Source organism: Muntiacus reevesi, chromosome 10 (assembly GCF_963930625.1).
Source record: "Muntiacus reevesi chromosome 10, mMunRee1.1, whole genome shotgun sequence".
Classification (NCBI taxonomy): Eukaryota; Metazoa; Chordata; class Mammalia; order Artiodactyla; family Cervidae; genus Muntiacus; species Muntiacus reevesi.
The window spans coordinates 8,459,582-8,480,460 of NC_089258.1; the positions used below are offsets into that span (position 1 = coordinate 8,459,582).

At 54.2% G+C, this 20,879-nt stretch overlaps 1 protein-coding gene across 1 annotated transcript in view; it reads left to right on the forward strand.

Moving 5' to 3' along the window:
• Positions 1–20,879, forward strand: part of DNAI1 (dynein axonemal intermediate chain 1) — a 67,549-nt gene that overhangs the window by 35,947 nt on the left and 10,723 nt on the right. The window contains exons 10-13 of the mRNA XM_065947539.1: positions 2,022–2,106; positions 5,384–5,501; positions 5,769–5,812; positions 15,838–16,085. Coding sequence (XP_065803611.1) covers positions 2,022–2,106; positions 5,384–5,501; positions 5,769–5,812; positions 15,838–16,085 — 495 coding nt within the window. The remainder of the gene's footprint in view (positions 1–2,021; positions 2,107–5,383; positions 5,502–5,768; positions 5,813–15,837; positions 16,086–20,879) is intronic.

A 20,879-nucleotide genomic window follows, 5' to 3' on the forward strand; every position in this document is an offset into this window, starting at 1 on the left:
ACTCTTTGCAACTCCATGGATTGTAGCCCACCAGGCTCCTCTGTCCATGGGATTTTTCAGGCAAGAATACTGGAGTGGGTTGCAATTTCCTTCTCCAGGGCATCTTCTTGACCCAGGGGTCAAACCTGTGTCTCCTGCATTGGCAGGCAGATTCTTCACCAACTAAGCCACCAGGGAAGCCCAAGGAAACAGCCTAATGATACCTGATTTGCAAGCTTGTCTTGAGAACCCAAGATGATGTATGCACAGCCCCCAAGATAAGTCCTCGCTTGATTCTGGTTGATAGGTGTTGACTGTTAAGAGGCCGCCAAGGCTGATGGAGCTGGGCGGGGTCACCTGAGGGAGTACTGACTTGAGGGATGAGGCACTGTCCTCCCACATCAGAGGAGCTGTCCCCCAGCACACACACCTCTCTGTGGCTGGAGGACAGAGTTAGGACCATGCGGATAAGACTCGGGGAAGTAGGTTTCAGTTAACAGGTTGTCTGACCACACAAAATACTGCCTGGCATGAAGAGAAACACTTTCCAGGAAGCTGCTGAGGGGGACAGATTCTTGCTTTGGGTCAGGGGGTAGGGGGAGTAGCTGGTTCCAGGTGAGCTCTGAGGCTTATGATTATAAGACGCCAATGAGTGTCCTTGGTGAGTTTTCTGGAGTCAGTTTGAAAACTGATCAAAGAGTCTCAAAGGGCAGCCCCCATGTGTGACTTTGTCAGTCCCCACTGCACCAGGCTGCATGTTCCCTCTGACATCACCATCAGTTACCACTGGGCACTGGGTGACTAACACCACGGTGATTATTACATGTCCTACATGTGTTAGGGCCCTACAATGACCCTATGATGCAGAAGGCATCATCCATCCCTACTGTAGCAGGAGTACTCTAAATCACAGAGACCTTCACGTACCTAAGGTTGCCACTGGGCTCCTAATCTGTGGGAGGGGTGGGAATGCAGACCTGTGTGGCCCCAGAACCCATTCTCTTAACCTCTGCGCAACACTGGCAGTCCTGGGAAAGCTCATCCCAGAGAGCTGTGGCCCTCTGGGGCCCCCTTGGAGGGCTGTCCACTCCACTGGCTCATTCCTGCCACCTGCCCTAGACATGTTGGACCTGTCTTGCCAGCCCTAAACTCTTCGCTCCTCTCTCAACCTGCTGTAGTTGTGTTCCATTGAGGATTTATGGAATTTCACATGATAATGAACTTGTTTTTTGTTCAAATTGAGTCATTTTTCCCTGATATGAAACCTCCTGCTTTGTCTTTGGCCATGGGCAGGGCCTTGAGTTAGGAGTCAGCTCTGTCTCATACTCCCTATAGTAAAGGCATGTCTCTTTCCCCTCCCTGGACCTTCCCCTCAACTTTTTTTTTGTTTTTAATTGAAGGATAATTGCTTTACAATATTGGCTTGATTTCTGCCACACATCAACATGAATTAGCCATAGGTGTATATATGCCCCCTACCTCTTGAACCTTCCTCCCACTTCCCACCCTTTCCTACCCCTCTAGATTGTTACAGAGCCCCAGTTCGAATTTCCTGAGTCATACAACAAATTTCCATTGGCTATCTATTTTATATACCCCTCACCTTTTGACTGAGTAAGTTGGACCACAAGATTTCTGGGACCTTTAATGGCAGTCCTTGTTGTTGCTCAGGCTGGTGAAACCTCTGTCCCCATCAGAGAAGCCTCCTCCCGGCCCTGTCTGCTCTCCCCTCCGGTACCCTTTCTGGGCTCTCCTCAGGGCCCTGTCTTGTGCTTAGAGACGAGCCATCTCCAGAATAAACTCAGGATGAAAGAGCAGGAGGCAAGCTCTACCTAGGGGCCAACTATGGCAGTGCAGACTCCTCGTGCCACTTGTGAGCTGGGCATTCCCGGAAAAGGGTGGTGAGAACCTTTACAGAGCTATCTGGGGTGGGCGGGGTCAGAGAGGCTTTGCTGAGCCAATCGCAAGTCGGGGCTGTAGCTCTGGGCCAGACCTTCCAGAATGCTGGCTTATGAGGACCGGCGGCCCCTGTATCTCCACAGAGCGACGACATCACCAAAGTGACCCAGGCAGCGAAAATCGTGGAGCGGATGGTCAACCAAAACACATATGACGATGTTGCTCAGGGTAAGATTTAAAGCGCCAGCAACTGCTTTATTAAAAATCACTCATACAAAGTGAGTATTTGAGTGTCCCATGCCAGGTCATACAGGGGCAAGAGGAGAAAAATAACCCCTCCCTCCTCTGGACGTCACTAGGGAAATAAGACTTACACAGTTCAAACAGGAACCGTGGCATAAGAAAAAATGGGTGTAGTGATGCGATCTGACAGTGGTGCAGCAAAGACACCTGCACGTTAGTTATTTAATGTCATCTTCCCCACAATGTGGGAGGTAGTGAAGCAGAGATTTTATCCCTGCTTCACACATGAGGAAGCCAAGGCCAAGGGCACCCAAACCTGGGTCTTAAGCCTCCTAGTTCCGCGTTCTGTTCTCTGCTCTGTCCAGCTGAGGGACAGTCTAAAGTGCTAGACTGCAGACAGAGACTGCTGTGGTCTCCTCGAGAACAGAGGAGGAGGAAGTGAGGAGCGGCCATGGTCACAGAAGGCTTCAGGGAGGGCTGAGCTGGATGCCAAGGGCTAAGTGGCGTCTGAGTGGGAGATTAGCGGAGGGCAGATGTTCGGGCAGGGGACGGCACGGGCAGTGACTCACTCAGCAGTGAAAACGAACGGAAAGGACTCTGGAGACGAGGGGCAGCAGGCTCAGTGACCCTGACAGGGCTCTCTTGGAAAGTGGGGAGAGTTCAGGCTGGAGAGATGGTTGGAGCCAGTTAAGGAAGGGCCTTGAATATCGCACAGGGAATCTGAGCTTTCTCTGCAGAGTTCAAAGCTTCCTCTAGGCAGGAACACAGCCCGAGGACAGCAGGGCTGGAGGAAGGGGGAAGGGTATGACGAGGTGGAAGATGGGGGCAGAGGTGAGGGTGAGGTTCAGGTGTGGGTCGAGTGGGCCTCCCTACACCTTACTCAGGATGCATCTTCAGCAATGGAGAAAAAGGAGCTGTTGAATAGTGAAAAACAAGCGCCAGCCCTCCCTGGGAATGGCTTCTGCACCAGGTGTTGCACTATGCTATTTACATGTATTATTTTAGTTCATCCTGACAGCCACCCCGTCAGGTGAATACCACTGTGACCTCCATTTTATGGATGAGACAGTCAGGCTGAAAGGTTGCCACTTGTTCAAAACCACAGCTAGCCTGAGGTGTCAGGGACAGAGTCGGGACTCCAAGACAGGTCCCCTGGATCCAGAGCCTAAGCGCTTCAGCACGAGACCACAGAGTCACTGATCTGGAAGAGACATTTCAAATAAACACTCAATAGGTCTATGCGAGTGATTAATTAGTGATGTGGTGAAGCAAGAGACTGATTCAGAAATGCTTAAATCCTGGGGGCCTGGGAAATTCTGGCATCTTTGACAGAGCCAGGGAAACGGAATCCTTCCCATGGCATGAACAGCACATTCCCAAGTGGCTTGTATTTCCCTGAGAGGTTGTGCATTTATTTGGAGCGGCTGCCTCCCCAGAGTTGGCAGTTCCCCACTGCTGGCTGATCTCCTCTGCTGACAGCCCAGGGCTCTTCTCCGTGACTTGATGCTCATTGCTCACCCATGGGACAGAGAAACCAGGGCTGCCAAGACCAGCCGCCTAAACAAGCCCCCTTGTTATCATTCAGGCTGGAAAACGACCTTGAGTGCTTTTCAGAGCTGTCAAAAGTACACGGCAGCTGTGAATGAATTTGTCACTCACACAGCTTGGCTTCCTGAAACCCAGCCTCTGCAAGCAGCCCACTGAAGGGCTGCAAGCATGATTAATATCCATGGAGAAATTGGCCTTGGTGAACCTTTTTCATTTATAAGAACACAGGCACATAAAAATGCATTGAACTTTGATTTTTTTTTTTAATTGCATACACTTTTCCCTTTGGGAAAGTGTATTTGTGAAGGAGAAGTGAAAACAGAAGTGTTACCAATTAATCTCCCCTCTAAAATGAAGTCTTTTCAAAGACAGTCCGAGCTCAGGGATTTCTGATGTGATCAAGGCTCACGCCTCTGACCACTCTAATCTTTTTTTTTTGTTCTGAGCCATTTTTAAAGATTGGGTGTAAGTCCCCACACATCAAAGTGTGGGACATTGGGAAAGAGGCTGGGGCTGTGCCTGGGCCTGTCCTTGACCATGGTGGATGAGAGGGTCATTTTCTACTGGGGCACCCTTGGTTGGAAAGAAGACTGAGAACTATTTCCCTTTCGTTGACGTATTTTGTTCCTTCTTTGAACAACCACCGGGTGTCTGCTCTGTGGCTGGCCCTGTGCTAGGCACTGCGGCTCCAGAGATGATAACACTGTGCTTCCTGTTCCCCTAGAGCTGTGGGCTGGGGGAGACAGGCAAACACACAGCACCGTGTGACCCATGTTTCAGCAGACCAGAGGCAGGGGTGGGGCGGAGGAGGAGGTGAACTCTGCTTAGCAACAAAGGGAAGGCCTCACAGAGGAGGAAGAGCTTGATCTGGATCTAGAGAGAGTGGGAGTTTCTGGGAGGAGCAGAGCATTTTAGACACTTTGATGTAGAGAGTATGCCAACAGCTGGCTGGAGGTGACATGGTAGTGGCTTGGAGCCTTGGTTCAATCAGGAAGCCCCTGTGCCACGAGAGCCACCAAGGGGTTTTCAGGGCAGTGGGGGAGCTGGTTTATTTGTTCTCCCTCTCATGGCTCTGCGGAATGTGGGCTGGAGGAGGAATGTCTGGAGGGAGGGAGACCGCCTGGGAGGGTGGTGTCATAGTCTGGGTGATGACTGTTGGGGACTGAACCTAGACTGTGGCTATGGAGCTGGAGAGAAGTGAATAGATTAAAAAGATAATCAGAAGGAAAATATGAGGAATGATGAAAAGAGATCAGTGAAGGATTACCACAATTTCTGGTATAGACAAGTAGAAAGATGGATGCAGCTTCTGTGTAAGTTAGAGGAAACGAGAGGTAGAGAGAGTTTAGGGCAGGAGATGAACTTGAGTTCAGAGCACCCATGAGGGAGCCAGGCACCTTCACTGTGGTGGGCTTGACAGTGAATATGAAGATGGGGAAACCTGGAATTTTATCCTCAGGAACATAGCCACTTTAGTGTAATTTATCTCCAAAAACAACGATAACAGTAACAACAACATTACAGAGAGCTTACTCTGTGCCAGGTATTTTTCTAAGTGCTTTACAGGTATTAGCAATGAATCCTCACAGCAGTCCTTTGAGGTAGGTACCCTTACTATTCCCACTCGGAAACACAAAGAGGTTAATTGTTTTGGCCAAAGAGGTCCAGGCAGAAAACGGTAGTCCAGGGCTGACTCAGTCTGTGTGTGTTTAAGATTTTAAGTACTATGAGGATGCTGCTGACGAGTATCGGGACCAGGAGGGTACCCTGCTGCCTCTTTGGAAGTTCCAAAACGACAAAGCAAAGCGCCTGGCCGTCACCGCCCTCTTCTGGTGAGTAGAGGCATTGCAGAAAACCTGGAGTGCCTGAGCACCCGCTGGGTACCCAGCAGCTCCTACCCAAGCTCAACCACCTTGAAGGTGACAGGTAGCATTATGGGAGAAAGTGAGACTGGGATTCTTATGGAACCGCCCTAGGTCTCCAAGGTCAACAGTGTCTGTCTGCAGTGCAGTTAAGGCACCAGTGTACCTGGGAGGGCCTGTGTCCATGGGCAAACCATGTCCATTTCCCAGGCTGATGGGTTCTTATTTCTTTTGCAGGAATCCAAAGTACAACGATCTGTTTGCAGTGGGACATGGCTCCTGTAAGTAATCCGGCTATTTGTTCACCTGCTTACTCAACAGACAAACACTAAGTACCTACTCAGTGCAGAACTCTTTGCCAGGTGTGAAAGCTAGGGAGGTAACTAAGATTTGGTCACACTGCTCACAGTCTAGGGGAGAAGCCCCACTGTCACACAGGTAATTGGTGCTGCGCGAAGGATGAACCAAAATGAGCCTCGAAGGAGTTATTATGGTGAAGCAAGAGGGGCAGAGGACTTCCATCAGAGGCAGCAGCAAAGGTTGGGAGGCAGGAGAGGTACGGGAGGAAATGAAGCTGTAGAGGGGGCCGAGTAGCCCAAAGGGCTTGGTAAGCCATCCCAAGAAGCTTGGACCTTCTCTCAAAGGGAAACCACTGAAGGAATTTGAGAAGGGTAGGGATACAACCACTGCAGGGAGGAATTTCAGGCAGGAGACTGGAGGCTAGAGACAGTTGGGAGACTAGGGAAGGCATCTCAAAGAGAGAGAGCAGGCTCTGAGCCACCAGCGTGGAGTGAAGCCGAAGAAGTGGGTTTGAGAAGCATGAGAAGGTGGGCTGGACCTGACCTGGGAGGGCCTGGATGGTGGGGTCTGCATGAAGAGTTTCTGAAGCAGGTGGAGGACAACGGTTTGACGTTCATCACTGGCCCCTGCCCCCTCGGAGACTGCTGCCTTACGGGATATTCTCTCCCCGCCAGCTTCCCTCACCCCACAGTGGGAGGCAGCACTGTGGGAACTGTGTGGCTTTCCTTCGTGTTTCCTGGGCCCTGCAGAAGCCCCTGCCTCCCCTCTGGCCTGGACATTCCCCCTTCCTAACAGGAGAGGGCCCCAGACTTCGCACAAGCCGCAGCTCCCCAGGCTGACAGCGTGCTTTCTGGCTGAGAGAATGAGCTTCTGCAAACAGAAAAGCCTTCCCATTCTCCAAGCTACTGCTGGCTGGCAGGCATACAAGCTCCCGGTCTCTGCCCCTCAGACCGCCTGTCCACCCAGCCCATTCTTTGCCCCGGGTGGGGGAGGGAGGCGAGGGCCAAGAGGAGTGGGTGTTTGTTATTCCTCTCGGGGAGGAAACCCTTGGAGCTGCTCCCAGTCTCATGGTCTGGGCCGCCTCCGAGGATGCCCTAAATGCCCGCTTTGTGTCCCCACTCCTGAGGGTGGGCTGCTGCCAAGCAGGAGGCACCCACCCCCCCTGGCAGGGAGCTAGCACATTCCTCCCCCTGCTGCAGCTACTGGGCCTGGACGTGGGCCGGGTGCTGAGCGGGCCTCCTAGGAGTGGGTGGGGACCCCTCTCTGGGGCTGCTCTCAGCCCAGGCTCTTTGCCCAGGACCGAGGTGGGGAGAGTGGGGAGGCTTCCCAGCAGGTGGGAGGAGAAACTGCTTCAGCTCTCCCGTCTCCTCCTCTCACCGAGGGCCAGAGTGGAATGTCAGCTGGCTGGGGTCATATAGAGGTTGTCCTTGGGGGCAGGGTTAGCCAGAGGCAGTGGCGCAGAGTGACACCCCCATCAGGAATTGGTGGCCCCAATTCCAACGGACCCAGTGGCCTCTTTTGGGCAGGCGTGCGCCCTGGAAGGGTCTCTTTGTCCTTTGTCGGCCACACCCATGTGTCTGGGTGGCACCACTATCAGCTGCAGGCCTTCTGGCTGGAGGGTCACTTCCCAGTGGTGTGACCTGAAGCTGAAAGCTGCTCTGAGCCTTGGTTTTTCCCCTGGTGACCTGGAGAGGCTGACGCCTGGTACCCACCCCCACCCCACCCCCCATCATGTTATGAGACACTCGTGGAAGAAAAGCAGCAAATGTGCCCCTTGAGCTGTAGGAACCATCTGCACAGAAACAACGACGAATGTTGCTGATTTGTCTTTCTGTTTCCTAGTTATCCGGCAGGGCTGCAGAGAGAGAGGCCTGTTGGGGACAGGGAGGAGTCAGACAAGGCCCCACCTCTTCTCTTAGACAGCTGGGCCCAGCAGAGGCGGTGTTACTCTCACTGGCACGGGAGCTGTTGACCAGCTTTCCACTGGGCATCTATTGGCTCAGAGCCTTGCACATCTCAGTACCACCCTGCAGAGGCCTGAGCAGAGCCAGGCTGGACTGGGACTCAAAGGGCTCCTGCATTCACTCCTGAGGTTGCCCCAGGGAGCCCCATGCTGCAAATACCCGGGTTTCTCCCTGGAAGAAAGCAAGCAAGGCCAAGGCCAGGAAAAAGGCACCCTAATGCCCGGATGGGTTGCTGTGAGGAGCAGCTGCTCACCAGCCTCCATTACCCTATCTGAAAATTCCCAGATGCCCGCCTCCCATCATCAGACTTTGCCTCGTGTGGACAAACTCTGAAGTGAGAGTTTGGGTTTGTTGTTGGGCTTGACCCTGGTGAGTTCAGCCCAGGACTCTTTTTGCCTGGGATACCCCAATGTTGACTCTCTGACCTGGTCAAATAAGACTCGGGCAGGGGAAGGCAGGCACCTAGGAAGCACTGGGGCCGAGCCCGCATTTGGGCGCAAGGCCAGTTGGCTGGAGCCAGGCTGGGAGGAAGCAGGTGGGGAAGAGAGCTTGGGCAATCGCCTACAACAGCACAGAGCAGTCACACCTGCCTTCCCTCGTGGCTGCTGGGTACCAGGTGGTGGGCATGTCAGGCTGCATACAGGGCTGAGACTGGGGATCCCCCTGGAGCCAGGCTCTGTGTCTCAGCTGAGTGGAGAAAGGCTGTCAGCAGGTGAGTGCAGATGGAGGAACACTGGAGAGCAGAGGGAGGTAGTCTAGGAAGAGATGGCCCATGGGGCCAGGCTGGGGTGCCGTTGTGTCAGCCTGCTGCACTGAGGGTCCACTAAGCCATTCACAGCAGGGAAATGGGGACTCCCCGTGATCTGTCAGGCAGGGATGGTGGATCAGGTCCTAGACCCTGTATGTGTCCTGACTGGCTCTCACACAGGAGACGGGGAGGACACCTCCCAGCAGGTCATGTCTTAGAAGGGCGGACGAGCAGGCTGACCTTCAGCCCAGCCTCGGAGGGACAGCACCCTCAAAAGTGGCCAAAGTCAGGCCCTGAGTCCCAGTATTACATCCATTCCCACCCTGTCCCACCGCCTCCTGGCCGGTCCCTCAGCCTGCCCAGGCCAGGGATCCACTTGTGAGGGATTTAAATCATCCCTGGTCATTTATTTGTCAGCTTCACTAATTAAGCAGTGTTAATTTCATTTACTGAAAATGGAAATTCATCCACCTCATTTCTCCCCGTCTCATCCTCCACACACAAAATCCATCACTCCTCAGCTGCAGGCCACGTAAAATTTACAGGACTAATTATGTTGTCAGGTCTTTTTGTAAATACAGTCCATAAAGGCCACTGTGCTCTCCGGGTTGTAGTGAGAGGGCATTCCTGTTGTTAGTTTAATTACTGGTTAGTTATTTAGGTTCTCAAATGTTTGCCTCATTTTCCCTAAATCAAATTAAATGTCCCGCTTGATGTATTCTGTCTCCAAGGCCTTGCTCTTATTTCCCACACTGTTTAAATATACCAACTCCTAATTGGGTGAGAACTCTAGGAACTAAAGCCCAGATGCCTGGAAGGCTGGATCCAGCCTGGCACCACAGTCTCAGCGTCATACTGGCAGTTCGGAACCCTGTAACACCGATGTCCTTTCTTGGGGGCAGCCCTAGGCTCGTCCCCTGCCTTTGGAGACTGAAAGTCCTAACCCACGAGGCAGTCTGTGCCTGGAGTCCAAGGGGGCAGGGCTGGGATGTGGGAAACTGAGGAAGGGTTTCCTTACTGTCATCAGGAGAGCTGGGGGTCATTAGCTTCCATCCCCCTGATTTCTAGAGGGACTGCTTCCAAATCACCCTAGAAAATGTATCATCTAGGGCCTGTTGGGCTGCCCCCCGCCACAGACCTGCTAGCCCCACATGGCCCCACTGTGACACCAGAGAAGGCGAAAGTGATAGAGAAACCCACAACTTAAATGTAACTGGATAGGGAGTCTTGTAAGTCAGAAGCAAAAGGTCGCTACCACATATGTCAGACCGCAGACAGGACATGGCAAAAACCTTCACTGCTGGGGGAGGAGGAGCCTACCATTTATAGGGGAATTGACATCAGGTTGGCTCATCAGGGAAGCCAGCAGCTGGGTGGGGGCAAACACTTAGGTAGCTATTGAGTAAGCCCTGTGATTAAGAGGATTGGAAAGTCATGTGAGCAGGTGGAGGTGAAGCAGGGGCTGGTTGACTGGGGGATGTGCAGAGAGCAAGAGAACAGCCATCTTGGGTGACCTCTCCCTCTGATTCCCAAAAGTAGAGTTTGGGTCACACTTTCCTGTGACCCAGTTAGTTTCCTCTATCTGCAGTAACAAATTACCACAAACATAAGGGATTTGTTGTTGTTTAGTCGCTATGTCATGCCCAACTCTTTGTGACCCCATAGACTGCAGCACCAGGCTTCCCTGTCCTTCACTATCTCCCAGAGTTTGCTCAAACTCGTGTCCATTGAGTCAGTGATGCCATCCAACCATCTCATCTTCTGTCGTCTCCTTCTCCTCTTGTCATCAATCTTTCCCAGCATCAGGGTCTGTTCCTATGAGTCAGCTCTTTGCATCAGGTGGCCAAAGTATTGGAGCTTCAGCATCAGTCCTTCCAATGACTATTCAGGGTTAATTCCTTCAGGATTGACTGATTTGAACATAACGGCTCAAAACAACACACATCTATTGTCTTACAGTTCTGGAGGTCAGCATCTAAAATGGGTTTTGCTGAGCAAAAATCAAGTGTCAGCAGGGCTTTGTTCCTTTTGGAGGTTTGGAGGGCCATCCATTTCCTTGTCTTTCTTAGCTTCAAGGCTGCCCGTATTCCATGGCTTGTGGCCTCTTTCCAGCTAGCAAGTGCCTCATTCTGACGTCGGCTTCTGGTGTCAGAGCTCTGACCTGCCTGCCTCCCTCCTTCCCTTATAAGGACCCCTGTGATTACGCTGGTTCCACCCGGATAATCCAGGATAATCTCCCCATCTCAAGGTCTTTAACTTAATCACATCTACAAAATCCCTTTTGCTGTGCAAAGTAACATATTTATGGGCTCTGGGGATTAGGACACGGACATGCGGGGAGGGCATTATTCTGCCCACCACAGCCCCTCGGAGTGCCTCTTACATGACTTAATAAGGGAATCATGAAACAGCTGCTGCCTTGGGCTCAAGCCCTGGGCCGGATTCATCAGGGAGCTGCAGGAAGAGAGGAGGAGGCCTGCTGGCTGTCGCTGGCCTGGCACTCTTGTCTCTGCAGCTTGGCACCTATTTCTCTCTGACCACTGGCCTGGCTTAAGCCGGATGCCCCAACATGCCCTCTGCCTGCTCTGCACTCCCTGAATCCTGAGCAGAATCCCAGGCTTCTGACAGCCAGGACTCTCCAGAGCGGCACCCTACCATCTAGAGCTCTGGGCAGGGGTGGAGTAGTGGCGCTGCCCAGGCCCCAGGAGAGGGTGCTGAGGGCAGTGAGAGCTTCAGTCAAATGTGGAAGGAAGCCACCCTTCCCCTGAGACAATGGCTTTCTGAGAATGGCCAGATCACGCTCTATTAGGGAATTGACTCTCCTCCCCCAAATCTCCTGAATCATTGAAGGCCAGAGTCAGAGAGGTCATAGAGATTATCCAGCTAAGCAGGGTTAGTAGGAGGCAGCTCTCCCTCTGAGCGAGGAAGCCTGCTGGGCCATGCCAGGCCATGCTCCATCCTTTGGTGGCAGGTTAAGGAAAAATCTGCTTGCGATAGTAATACACCTGTAATAATAGAGTACAGGTTGAGGAATTCCAGGGGGTAGGTGGGCACTCATAGTGGAGAAGCCAAATGGTCTAGAAGGCTTCTTGGAGAAGGCAAAATTACAAAGTGAAGCTAAGGCCAGACCAGTGGCACTCCCTCTCCCCCTGTCTTGGAGTCACAAGCCAGATGGTTTATCACCTCTCCTTTCCCCTCTTCCTCTGTTCCTCTTTCCCTTCCACCCAGCCAACATAGATTCACTGAAATCCCATGGCCCCAGAGGAACCTGAAATTCCTTCACTGGCCCCAGACGTCAGGGCTCCTGCCTCTTTATATAATGGAGTGTGGAATTGGGGGCTTCTACCTGTGTCGCTGGACCTTCCAGTCCCGTGCTGGGGAGCGAGGTAGTTTGTGGGACTCAGGATCAAGTACCCCAGGGCCCGGGTCTCTGTGAGCCTTGAACGTGATGGGATTCTACCACTCACTGGGAACTGAGGCACTGGGAGTGACCTTGATGTCAATGTCTTACTGGGACTTCTGGTGACCTGGTTGGTGGCATCATATTGGGAATGATGGCAGGCTGGGCGGTGATGTCACCAGGACTGCTGGTAGCCTCAGTGATGATGTCACATGGAGACCACTGGTGGTCTGAGTGGTGATGTCACTTTAGGACTTTTGGAAGACAGGATGATGTTCTCCTGTAGCACTGTTGCAGGTTGGGGCCCTGACGTCATTCTGGGTACCCTCACAGGAGAGAATAGTGAGGGTTCATAGGGGTCCAGAGTCAGGGACAAGAACATCATAGAATAAGATGGAGAGGAAGCCCTAGCTGAATGAGAGTTTTTCTCTGTTTTCCTGGTGTGGTTTGGCAGACAAAGCCCTGAATTGGAATTCAGGAAACACATGGTCTAGCCATGATTAGATGCTGTGATCTTTATGTCAGGACGGCTCGTTTGGTTGAAAGTAACAGAGACCACTTGAGCCAGGTTAAGAACGGGAGGCTTACTGTCAGGATGTGTGTGGCCTGGGAGCACTGGCAGGCTCTAAGGCTTTAGTGTGGCCGGTTGCTTGCTCTCTGTGTCCCTGTCTTATGAAATCCATGCTTCTCTCTGCCAGAACTTTCCTCTCATCACAAGTGGCTGCCCTGGCCTTTACACATCCCCTCGTCCAGATTCTGGAGGGATTATTTGCTTTGCCAGACACCCCATTGCCCCCAAAAGTCTGGTGCCTCCTTGCCCTCCTTTCTCTGGATTTGTGCTGTTACCCTAAGCAGGGTAACTAAACAGGATATTGGGTGTGACAGGCACCAAGTGATGGGTCTAATGTACTCGGGCACATCATTTCTACCCCCGGGCCTCAGTTTGAAGTGAAAGTGTTAGTCGCTCAGTCCTGTCTGACTCTTTGCAACCCCATGGACTGTAGCCCGCCAGGCTCCTCTGGTCCATGGGATTTCCCAGGCAAGAATACTGGAGTGGGTAGCCATTCCCTTCTCCAGGGGATCCTCCTGACCCAGGGATGGAACCCAGGTCTCCTGCATTGCAGGCAGATTCTTCTTTACTCTCTGAGCCACCAGGGCCTCAGTTTATCCACCTATATAATCTGGGGGCCATAGTTCAGCATCTGGTGGTTCTGGGAGCAGGTCAGAGATGTTCACACTGCAGAGTTACTGAGCCAGCCTAGGGTTTCCAACCCTCCTTTCCTGGTTCCACTGGTCGTGAAGGTTCTGTGCATGGTGTGGCAGGCCAGGGGCTGCTGGAAGTGTGTCTAGAAAAAGTGAGTCATCCCTGCCGTCCCTCAGGGACCAGATCCCTGGGGCATAGGGAGCGCAAGTGTGGGGATCACACCTGCCTTTGACCCTTGGGGTAGCAAGGAGAGCATCCAGATCCTTAGCCTGAGCATCTGTCACCCAACTGCCCACCTTTTCATTCACCCTCCTGCCCGCCCACTCCTCCCATCAGTCTTGCTTGGCATCCAGGCCACAGGGCGTCCAGGGCGTTGACAGCTCACCTCTGGCCTGGCAGCTCATACTTAAATGACCCGGCGAGGACTTGCCCATTCAGCCTCAGGGTTCTGGCTCCCTGTCACCACACCAGGAGCCGCCGAGGGCAGGCCCATGTCTCCAGAGGGCTGTGTGTGTCCCTGCCAGGCTCAGCCCAGAGGGAGGCCCCAGTCAGGCACTCAGGATTTGGGTAATGAACCAAAGGAGCTAACAGGGACTGTCCCACTGCCCAGTTCAGTTTCCTTCATGGTCTGATTGGGAAAGACACTCCCCTCAGCCAACTGTGGAACTCTCCAGGAATTGAACAGTTAGCTCTTGGGGCTTACCCTGGACCCTGCGGGGTGAGGTACTGCCAGCTCCCACCCCTACCTCGAGGCCAGTCCCCTACTGGCTCGGCGACATGCCAGGCGCAGGGTGACCAGCCTGGCCTCCTCACTTTCCCCAGAGCAGGAGCCTTTTCCTTCCGGAACCACGGTGTGCCTCCCTGTGGTTCAGGCTGGTCCGCGGTACCTTCCACTCCAGGGGCAGCCGCTCCTTACATAGGAAGCCCCCATGCCCATGACTGGGGAGGGGTTCTGCTGACAAGTAGCCACAGCCAGGGAAGGTGGGCTTCCCCGAAGGTGGCTGCGCTAGTGGGCACGCCAGCGTGCTCACTGCAGGCCACCCTGGCTCCCAGGAAGCGTCAGCTCTGCCTGCAGCCAGCCCAGGGCGAGGGTACCTGGGACGGTGGTCGTTAGCTCACGCCCAGAGCTCGGGGAGCCCAGCCCAGTCACTTGCTCCCCCCAGAAAGGGGCAGCCTTAGGAATAAGACAGAATGACTCAGCAAAACTTACCAAGTTGGGGCTGCCTCCCTTTCTTTCTCACCTACGGGCTCCACACCTCAGGACCAGCCGTTTTGTCAGGAGGGCGCGGTCTGCAGTTGTGGGCGTCAGAGGAGCTAGCCCTGGGGGCCCAGGGGAGAGCCCTTGTGTCAGCTAAAAGGCTGCCTTAGCATAGGGCCCCCAAGAGCGGGGCAGGGGGTTGTTCTAGACATCCGCCTTGCCAGCTCTGGCTCCTCTGAGCTTGGGAAGGGTCCTGGGCTGGTGGTGGGAGAGCCAGAACTCAGGGCGGGGGCTGTGTTCTGTTAAGTGACTGCATGATCCTGATGGGCGCCGGGTGAGCAGAGAATGAAAGACTGGTATCACCCGCTCGCTGGGGGTGGCCAGAGAGAAGGACGTCTGCTGAGTGGTCCGCTGTCGACCACCAAAAACTGTGCCCAGGCCAGAGGGACAGATAACATGGTGGCCTACCGAAGCCCCGCTGGCTGGCCTGGGACTTCTCAAATCTGGGAACAAGTATAGAGCTAGGCTTCCCGGGTAGCTCAAAGGGTAAAGAATCTGCCCGCAATGCAGGAGACCTTGGTCAGGGAGATCCCCTGGAGGAGGGCATGGTAACCCATTCCAGTGTTCTTGCCTGGAGAACCCTATGGACAGAGGAGCCTGAAGTGAAGTGAAGTGAAATCGCTCAGTCGTGTCTAACTCTTTGCGTCCCCATGGACTGTAGCCCACCAGGCTTCTCCATGCATGGGATTCTCCAGGCAAGAATACTGGAGTGGGTTGCCATTTCCTTCTCCAGAGGATCTTCCCAACCCAGGGATCAAACCCAAGTCTCCCGCATCGCAGGCAGATGCTTTAACCTCTGAGCCGCCAGGGAAGAAGATGTAGGGCTAAAAGGCTACAGTCCATGGGGTCGCACAGAGTCAGACACGACTGAGCAACTGACAATTTCACTTTAGAGCTAGGGCTTGGCTGCATCTGGGGACTGTGGGGCCGGAGGGTATGGGAAGATGCCTACAGGTGGCTAGTGTGGGACCGCACAGACAATTCCATGTTAGTCCAGACGGAACCCCTATCCTTGGCTGGGCTGGGGATGAGGGGTACACGGCCATTATCCCAGCACTTAAGCACAACAGATGGGCTGGGCGTCTGGGGATACTGCTCCGTCCCAAGCCCACCCACATCCTTCACGTAACAACTCTGAGCTGGCAACCCCCTTTCCTGTACCCCCAGGGGGGCTAAAGAGAATGACTGTCCATCCCTCAAGTACACCCGGTCACCTTGTCTGTTGCACCCACCGCTGAGCCCCGAGGAGGGGGTGGGCCAAGTCTCGTGGTTCCGTTCTGCAGATGGAGAAGATGAAGACCAGAGAGCACCCCCCGACCCCTGCACCTCCCCAAGCTCTCTGTGGGGGATGGAGGGGGCAGGGCTTGTCGGCCCTCTGGGGGCGGGGCTGGGGCTCGGACCCTCACACCACCGCCGCTCTTCCCCGGGACAGATGACTTCATGAAGCAGAGCCGAGGCATGCTGCTGTTATACAGTATGAAGAACCCCAGCTTCCCCGAGTACGTCTTCAGCAGCGAGAGCGGCATCATGTGCCTGGACATGCACGTGGACCACCCCTACCTGGTGGTGGTGGGCCACTATGATGGGAACGTGGCCATTTACAACCTCAAGAAGCCCCAGTCCCAGCCCTCCTTCCGCAGCTCAGCCAAGTCTGGCAAGCACACGGACCCTGTGTGGCAGGTCAGCCTCCGAAGTGGGTGGGAGGCATGGGTGTGGCTGAGCGGCAGCGGGTGGGCCTGGGAGCCACGGGAGGAAGGGACCGTGGGGAGGAGAGGGCCACAGGCCAGGGGCTGGGGACGACAGCTACCAGCTTAGAGGCCAAGGAGCCGGGCGTGAGAAGGGCAGAGGCGAGCATCAGGAGGCAAGAGGGTCTGCCGTGAGGGTGGTGGTCTCCTGCCCTCCCATCTGCTAAGGGCCGCGGATCTCTGAGAAATGATGCTCAATGACTCAGAGCCAGTGGTTGGATGGCTCCTGGGCCTGATGGGCCTCCGCTGAGTACGTTAAGGGCTCCAGGGGTCTACGAAAAGTGAAAGCGTTAGTCGCTCTGTTATGTCCGATTCTTTGCGCCTCCATGAACTATAGCCCGCCAGGCTACTCTGCTCATGGGATTCTCCAGGCAATGGCCATGCCCTTCTCCAGGGGATCTTCCTGACCCAGGGATCGAACCCAGCTCTCCTGCATTGTGAGCAGATTCTTTACTGTGTGAGCTACCCAGGAAGCCAGGGGTCTATGGTCTTCCTCAACTGCCCACAGGGACTCTGTTCTGCCATCTGGGGTAGATTTGAGGGATCTCCCAGACAAGGGTAGGTGCTGCTGGTTCTCTGCCTTCCGGGTGGGGCTGTAAGACCTGGCAGGTGGGGCCTGTGAGTACCCAGCTTCTCCAGATAGGCATGGAATGAGACCATTGTGGTCGCTGGGGCTGGATTTCACCCTGACTTTGCATCTCCCACCTTACTGCGCTGGGAGTGAGTTTCACAGTTTCGTTCTCAGAGCCTCTTAGTTCTGGCTTCATAGCCCTTCCTCACTGTGTTCCAAAGTTGCCCCTCCTTTTGAACCTGGGCACCCTCACCCTGTGGTCTGGCCTGGGAGAATCTAAGCACACATTTCTGTCTCAAGTTGCCTAAGGCCTCTGGGGGGGCTCAGACAGTGCTGGGGGTCTGTCTTCTCATTGTCCTCTGCCCCCTGACCTGACAGGGTCTGCCGGGGGGCTCTGTACCCCTGCATGTCTGACCCTGAACTTCCTGAGTCACGTGGATACCCAGGCCCTGGCTTTTGGCTCCCAGACAGGCCTGAGCAGAAGGAGGGTTGTCCAGGCACAGGGGAAGTGGGGGCCTTTCAGCTTCATCCTTTACCCAGATCTGGGGCACAGGAAGGAGGCACCTCCTCCCACCAAATACCCTCCTGGCAACCAAAGCCGGAGCCAGAATTGCAGCTTCAGGGGTTCTCTCCTCTGGAAAGCCTACCTCCCGAGTCATTGCATCCAGGCATTCAGGGCTCCAGACATGGGGAGAATGTCTGCACAGACATTAAAGCCCAGGGAGAGAAAAGACTTGCTTTGATCAAACTAAAGCAGCATCAGACCTGCCCTTGCTTTGCCAGCTCAACACACAGCCCAGGGCTAAGTGCAGAGCATCTCGGGGTGGCCTGACTCTCCTCAAGCCCAGGAGAGGGCGAGAGGCCACGGCCAACCAGCCTACTCCCTCTCTCCTCTGTTCTCAGAATCAAATAGCAAGTTGGAGAGAGAAGTGGGGCTCGCAGGAGACCGTTCCCCCCCTCCCCGGATGGGTGCCAGGGAGACTGGACAGGGTGGCCTTCTGTTCTCCCACCATCCTTTCAGGAGAACAGGGCTGCTGCCTTTGCAAAACTGACGACTCCGAGTTCTTGGCTGGAATCAGGGCTTGTGACGTGGGAGGGGCCTGCCTGTTTCTGTCTCCTTTAACGACTTCCTGTTCTCTTCCTTCGCTTGCTCTCATTCCCTCCCCGCTTCCTCATTCGTCTCTTCATTCATCCATTCATTCAGCAACTCCTGCCTGTCCACCCCTCTGGAGGCTGATGATGCTTAAGGGTTTGGTCTCTGGAGTTCCTGGCTGGGATACACAGCAGTCAAGGTTAAGCAGATAGGACGTGTGCTAAGTGTCAAGGAGGGCTAAGGATTGTCCAGCGTGCCGGGGGATGAGAAGCAGGGACCGGAAGGCCAAGGAGGTCTTCCTAAAGGAAGAAGCACCTGAGCAGAATTGTGAAGCATGAGGAAGTGTGCACTGATGAAGAAGGCTGCAGTGGGGTCATGGGCGCCAGAAAGACACGGGCACAAGCAGAGGGGCCTGCTGGGAAATGACGCATCACGGGGAGCACAGCATGCAGGACAGGGAGGAGCAGCGGGACCTGAGAAGAGCCTCAGTGCCCAGTCCTGAGTGTGCTGCTCCGGCAAGGAGGAAGCTTGGCTTCTACATGTCAGTGGTCTCAAATGAAGTGTTAGTGCATGCGTGCTAAGTTGCTTCAGTCGTGTCCGACTCTTTGTAACCCCACGGACTGTAAAGCCCGCCATGCCCCTCTGTTTGTGGGATTCTCCAGGCAAGAATACTAGAGTGGGTTTCCATGTCCCCCTCCAGGGGATCTCCCCGACCCAGGGATTGAACCCACGTCCCATACGTCTCCTGCATCGGCAGGCAAATTCTTTACCACGAGTGCCACCTGGGAAGCCTAGTGTTAGTGAAGTACAGAAGCTCAATGTATTAGAAAGATGAGAGTGGGGCTGCTCTGATAAGATCAGGGTCCTGACTGTTTGAGGGTCCCCTATCATCGCTCCCCACGTCCCCTGAGCTCCCAAGGCTCCTAAGAGCTCCTCCCAGCATAGTTTGAAAATCACTGTCCAACCATCAGAGGATTTGGGAGCAAAGAAATCCCACAGTCATGCAGTGTCCTGGAGATACCTTCCAGCCGCAGCATGAGAAGAGCTTAAGACTGAGTCACAAAAGGGGCAGCGGAGATGAAAATGAGAAAATAGGGTTGAGAGCTGTTGAGGAGTAAAATCAAGAGAAGGAAGTGACTGCCTGGCTATGGGGGAAGGGAAAGTTGGTGATGGCGCCTGAAATTCTGGTTTGGACAGGCTGTAGGATGCCACAGAATTCTGGCCAGAAGTTAATACAAGAAGCCAGAGGAGGCATCCTACAGGCAGTTGGTTGTATATCCGGGAGCTTGAAGGAGAGCCGGGGCTCGTGAAGGAGGTGTCAGAGACATCAGGGTCTTAGGTCCTTCTTCAAGGGACTATGTCTTGGGAGAAATCAGAGAGATTGTTTTTGATCTCAAAAGCCAGGGTGGGGGCCGAAGGACTTTGTTCTGTTGGTAACAGGGAGCCATGGAAAGTTTTGGAGCTAGGGACTCCAAAGGGGACAGGGTTCTGGTCCCACGGCACAGGCTGCCTCCCATCTAGGTAGCGTAGCCCTGTTTAGGCCTGGCTGGGAAGCCCCAACCAGCAGCACTCTGCAGAATGTGTGTGTGTGTGTGTGTGTGTGTATCCTCTGCTACACTGGGGTAGGAGGCAGGAAGGATATGAACAGACCCTGGTGTGAAACACGCCTCCCCTGATGAGAGAATGCAGAAGAGAAGGAATCAGTGATGCAGGCCTCTGTCTCCTCCCTACCGCCTGCTTCCTGGGCATTCGTTCATCCTCTCAATCCCACTTCCACCTGCCCCCTCTATGCCCTCTTTATTCCTACCCTCCCACCTCCACTCCAGGAGCATGTGTGCAACTTGCACACACACACACACACACACACACACATACACGCACACCTGCAAATACACGCACCACCCCCGACTGGGCATCAGGCTGCTAAGTGGGGTGTGAAATAGAATTTCCATGCGCGCCAGCGGCCACTCATTAAACACTTCCCTTTGCAGCTCCCCTGTGCCTCTTATTGTCTGGCCTCTGACACCCCCATCCGCTCCCCCCTTTACACAAGAGGGAGCTGTCTCGGCATCAGGACTGCTCTGACGTGCCTCACAGGCTGTGCGGTGTTCTAGGCCTCTTGGTGAAAGCACAGAAGAGCAGCCTGCCCCGACAGGCCCAGGCAGGACAAGGTCCGCCTCCTGCAGCTCTGACAGCCAGGCCTGGGGGGGGGGGTCCCCCGGAGAAGAAATCCCCTCCACACCGCCCCCCCCACATACGCTGCTGAAGAGCCAGGTTACAACTGTGGTTACAGATAGCACCCCTGGGGTCCCGTCCGCCCTCGCTGGGCCTCTCCTTGTGACAGGGAAAAGATGGTGGTCCCAGAGCAGGAGGCCTGGAGGCTGGAAAGCTCTGGGCACCCAGCCCCGCCCCAGCCCTCCCAGACACTGCTCTGCTGGGCCTCCACATCTGGCAACAGAAACTTGAGCCTCAAGCGTGTCATCTTCATAAGACAACAGCTCTGTCTCCAAAACACTTTCCCATATGTTTGCTTCCAGCCCAGAGAAGATGGGTGGGGAAGGATTATTAACCCCAATTTGCAGTCGGAGAAATGCAGCTCATATCTGAGATGCTGGGAGCAAGATTTTAGAATCAAGAGCTAGTGGCGAAGTGAAGGTGGTAACAGAAGAAAGGCTACCTGGAGAAAAACCAAGCCTGGGTGGGGAGGGACGCAAGCAGGAAAAAGCCCCCCAAGAACCTTGGCACGTTGATTCCTAGGATGATGGCTATTACTTATTGAACACTTAATATCTGCAGTGTTCTGACCTAAGAGCTTCACGTTCATTATTTCATTTATTCCTTACAACAAACTCATGCTATTATGGTTTCTGTTTTAGAAATGAGGAAGCTGGTTGATGGGCTTTCGACATAAGGAGGTCGAACGCAGAGCCACTGCTTTCTAACAACTTGTTACAAAAATAGCTTCCTATTCTGTGTTGGGGTTTGGGAGCTCCCCACCCCCTTCCCCGTCCCAACCCCTCACTAACCCCCCCCTGCCCCCGCCACCAGTGGTTCACATAGTAAAG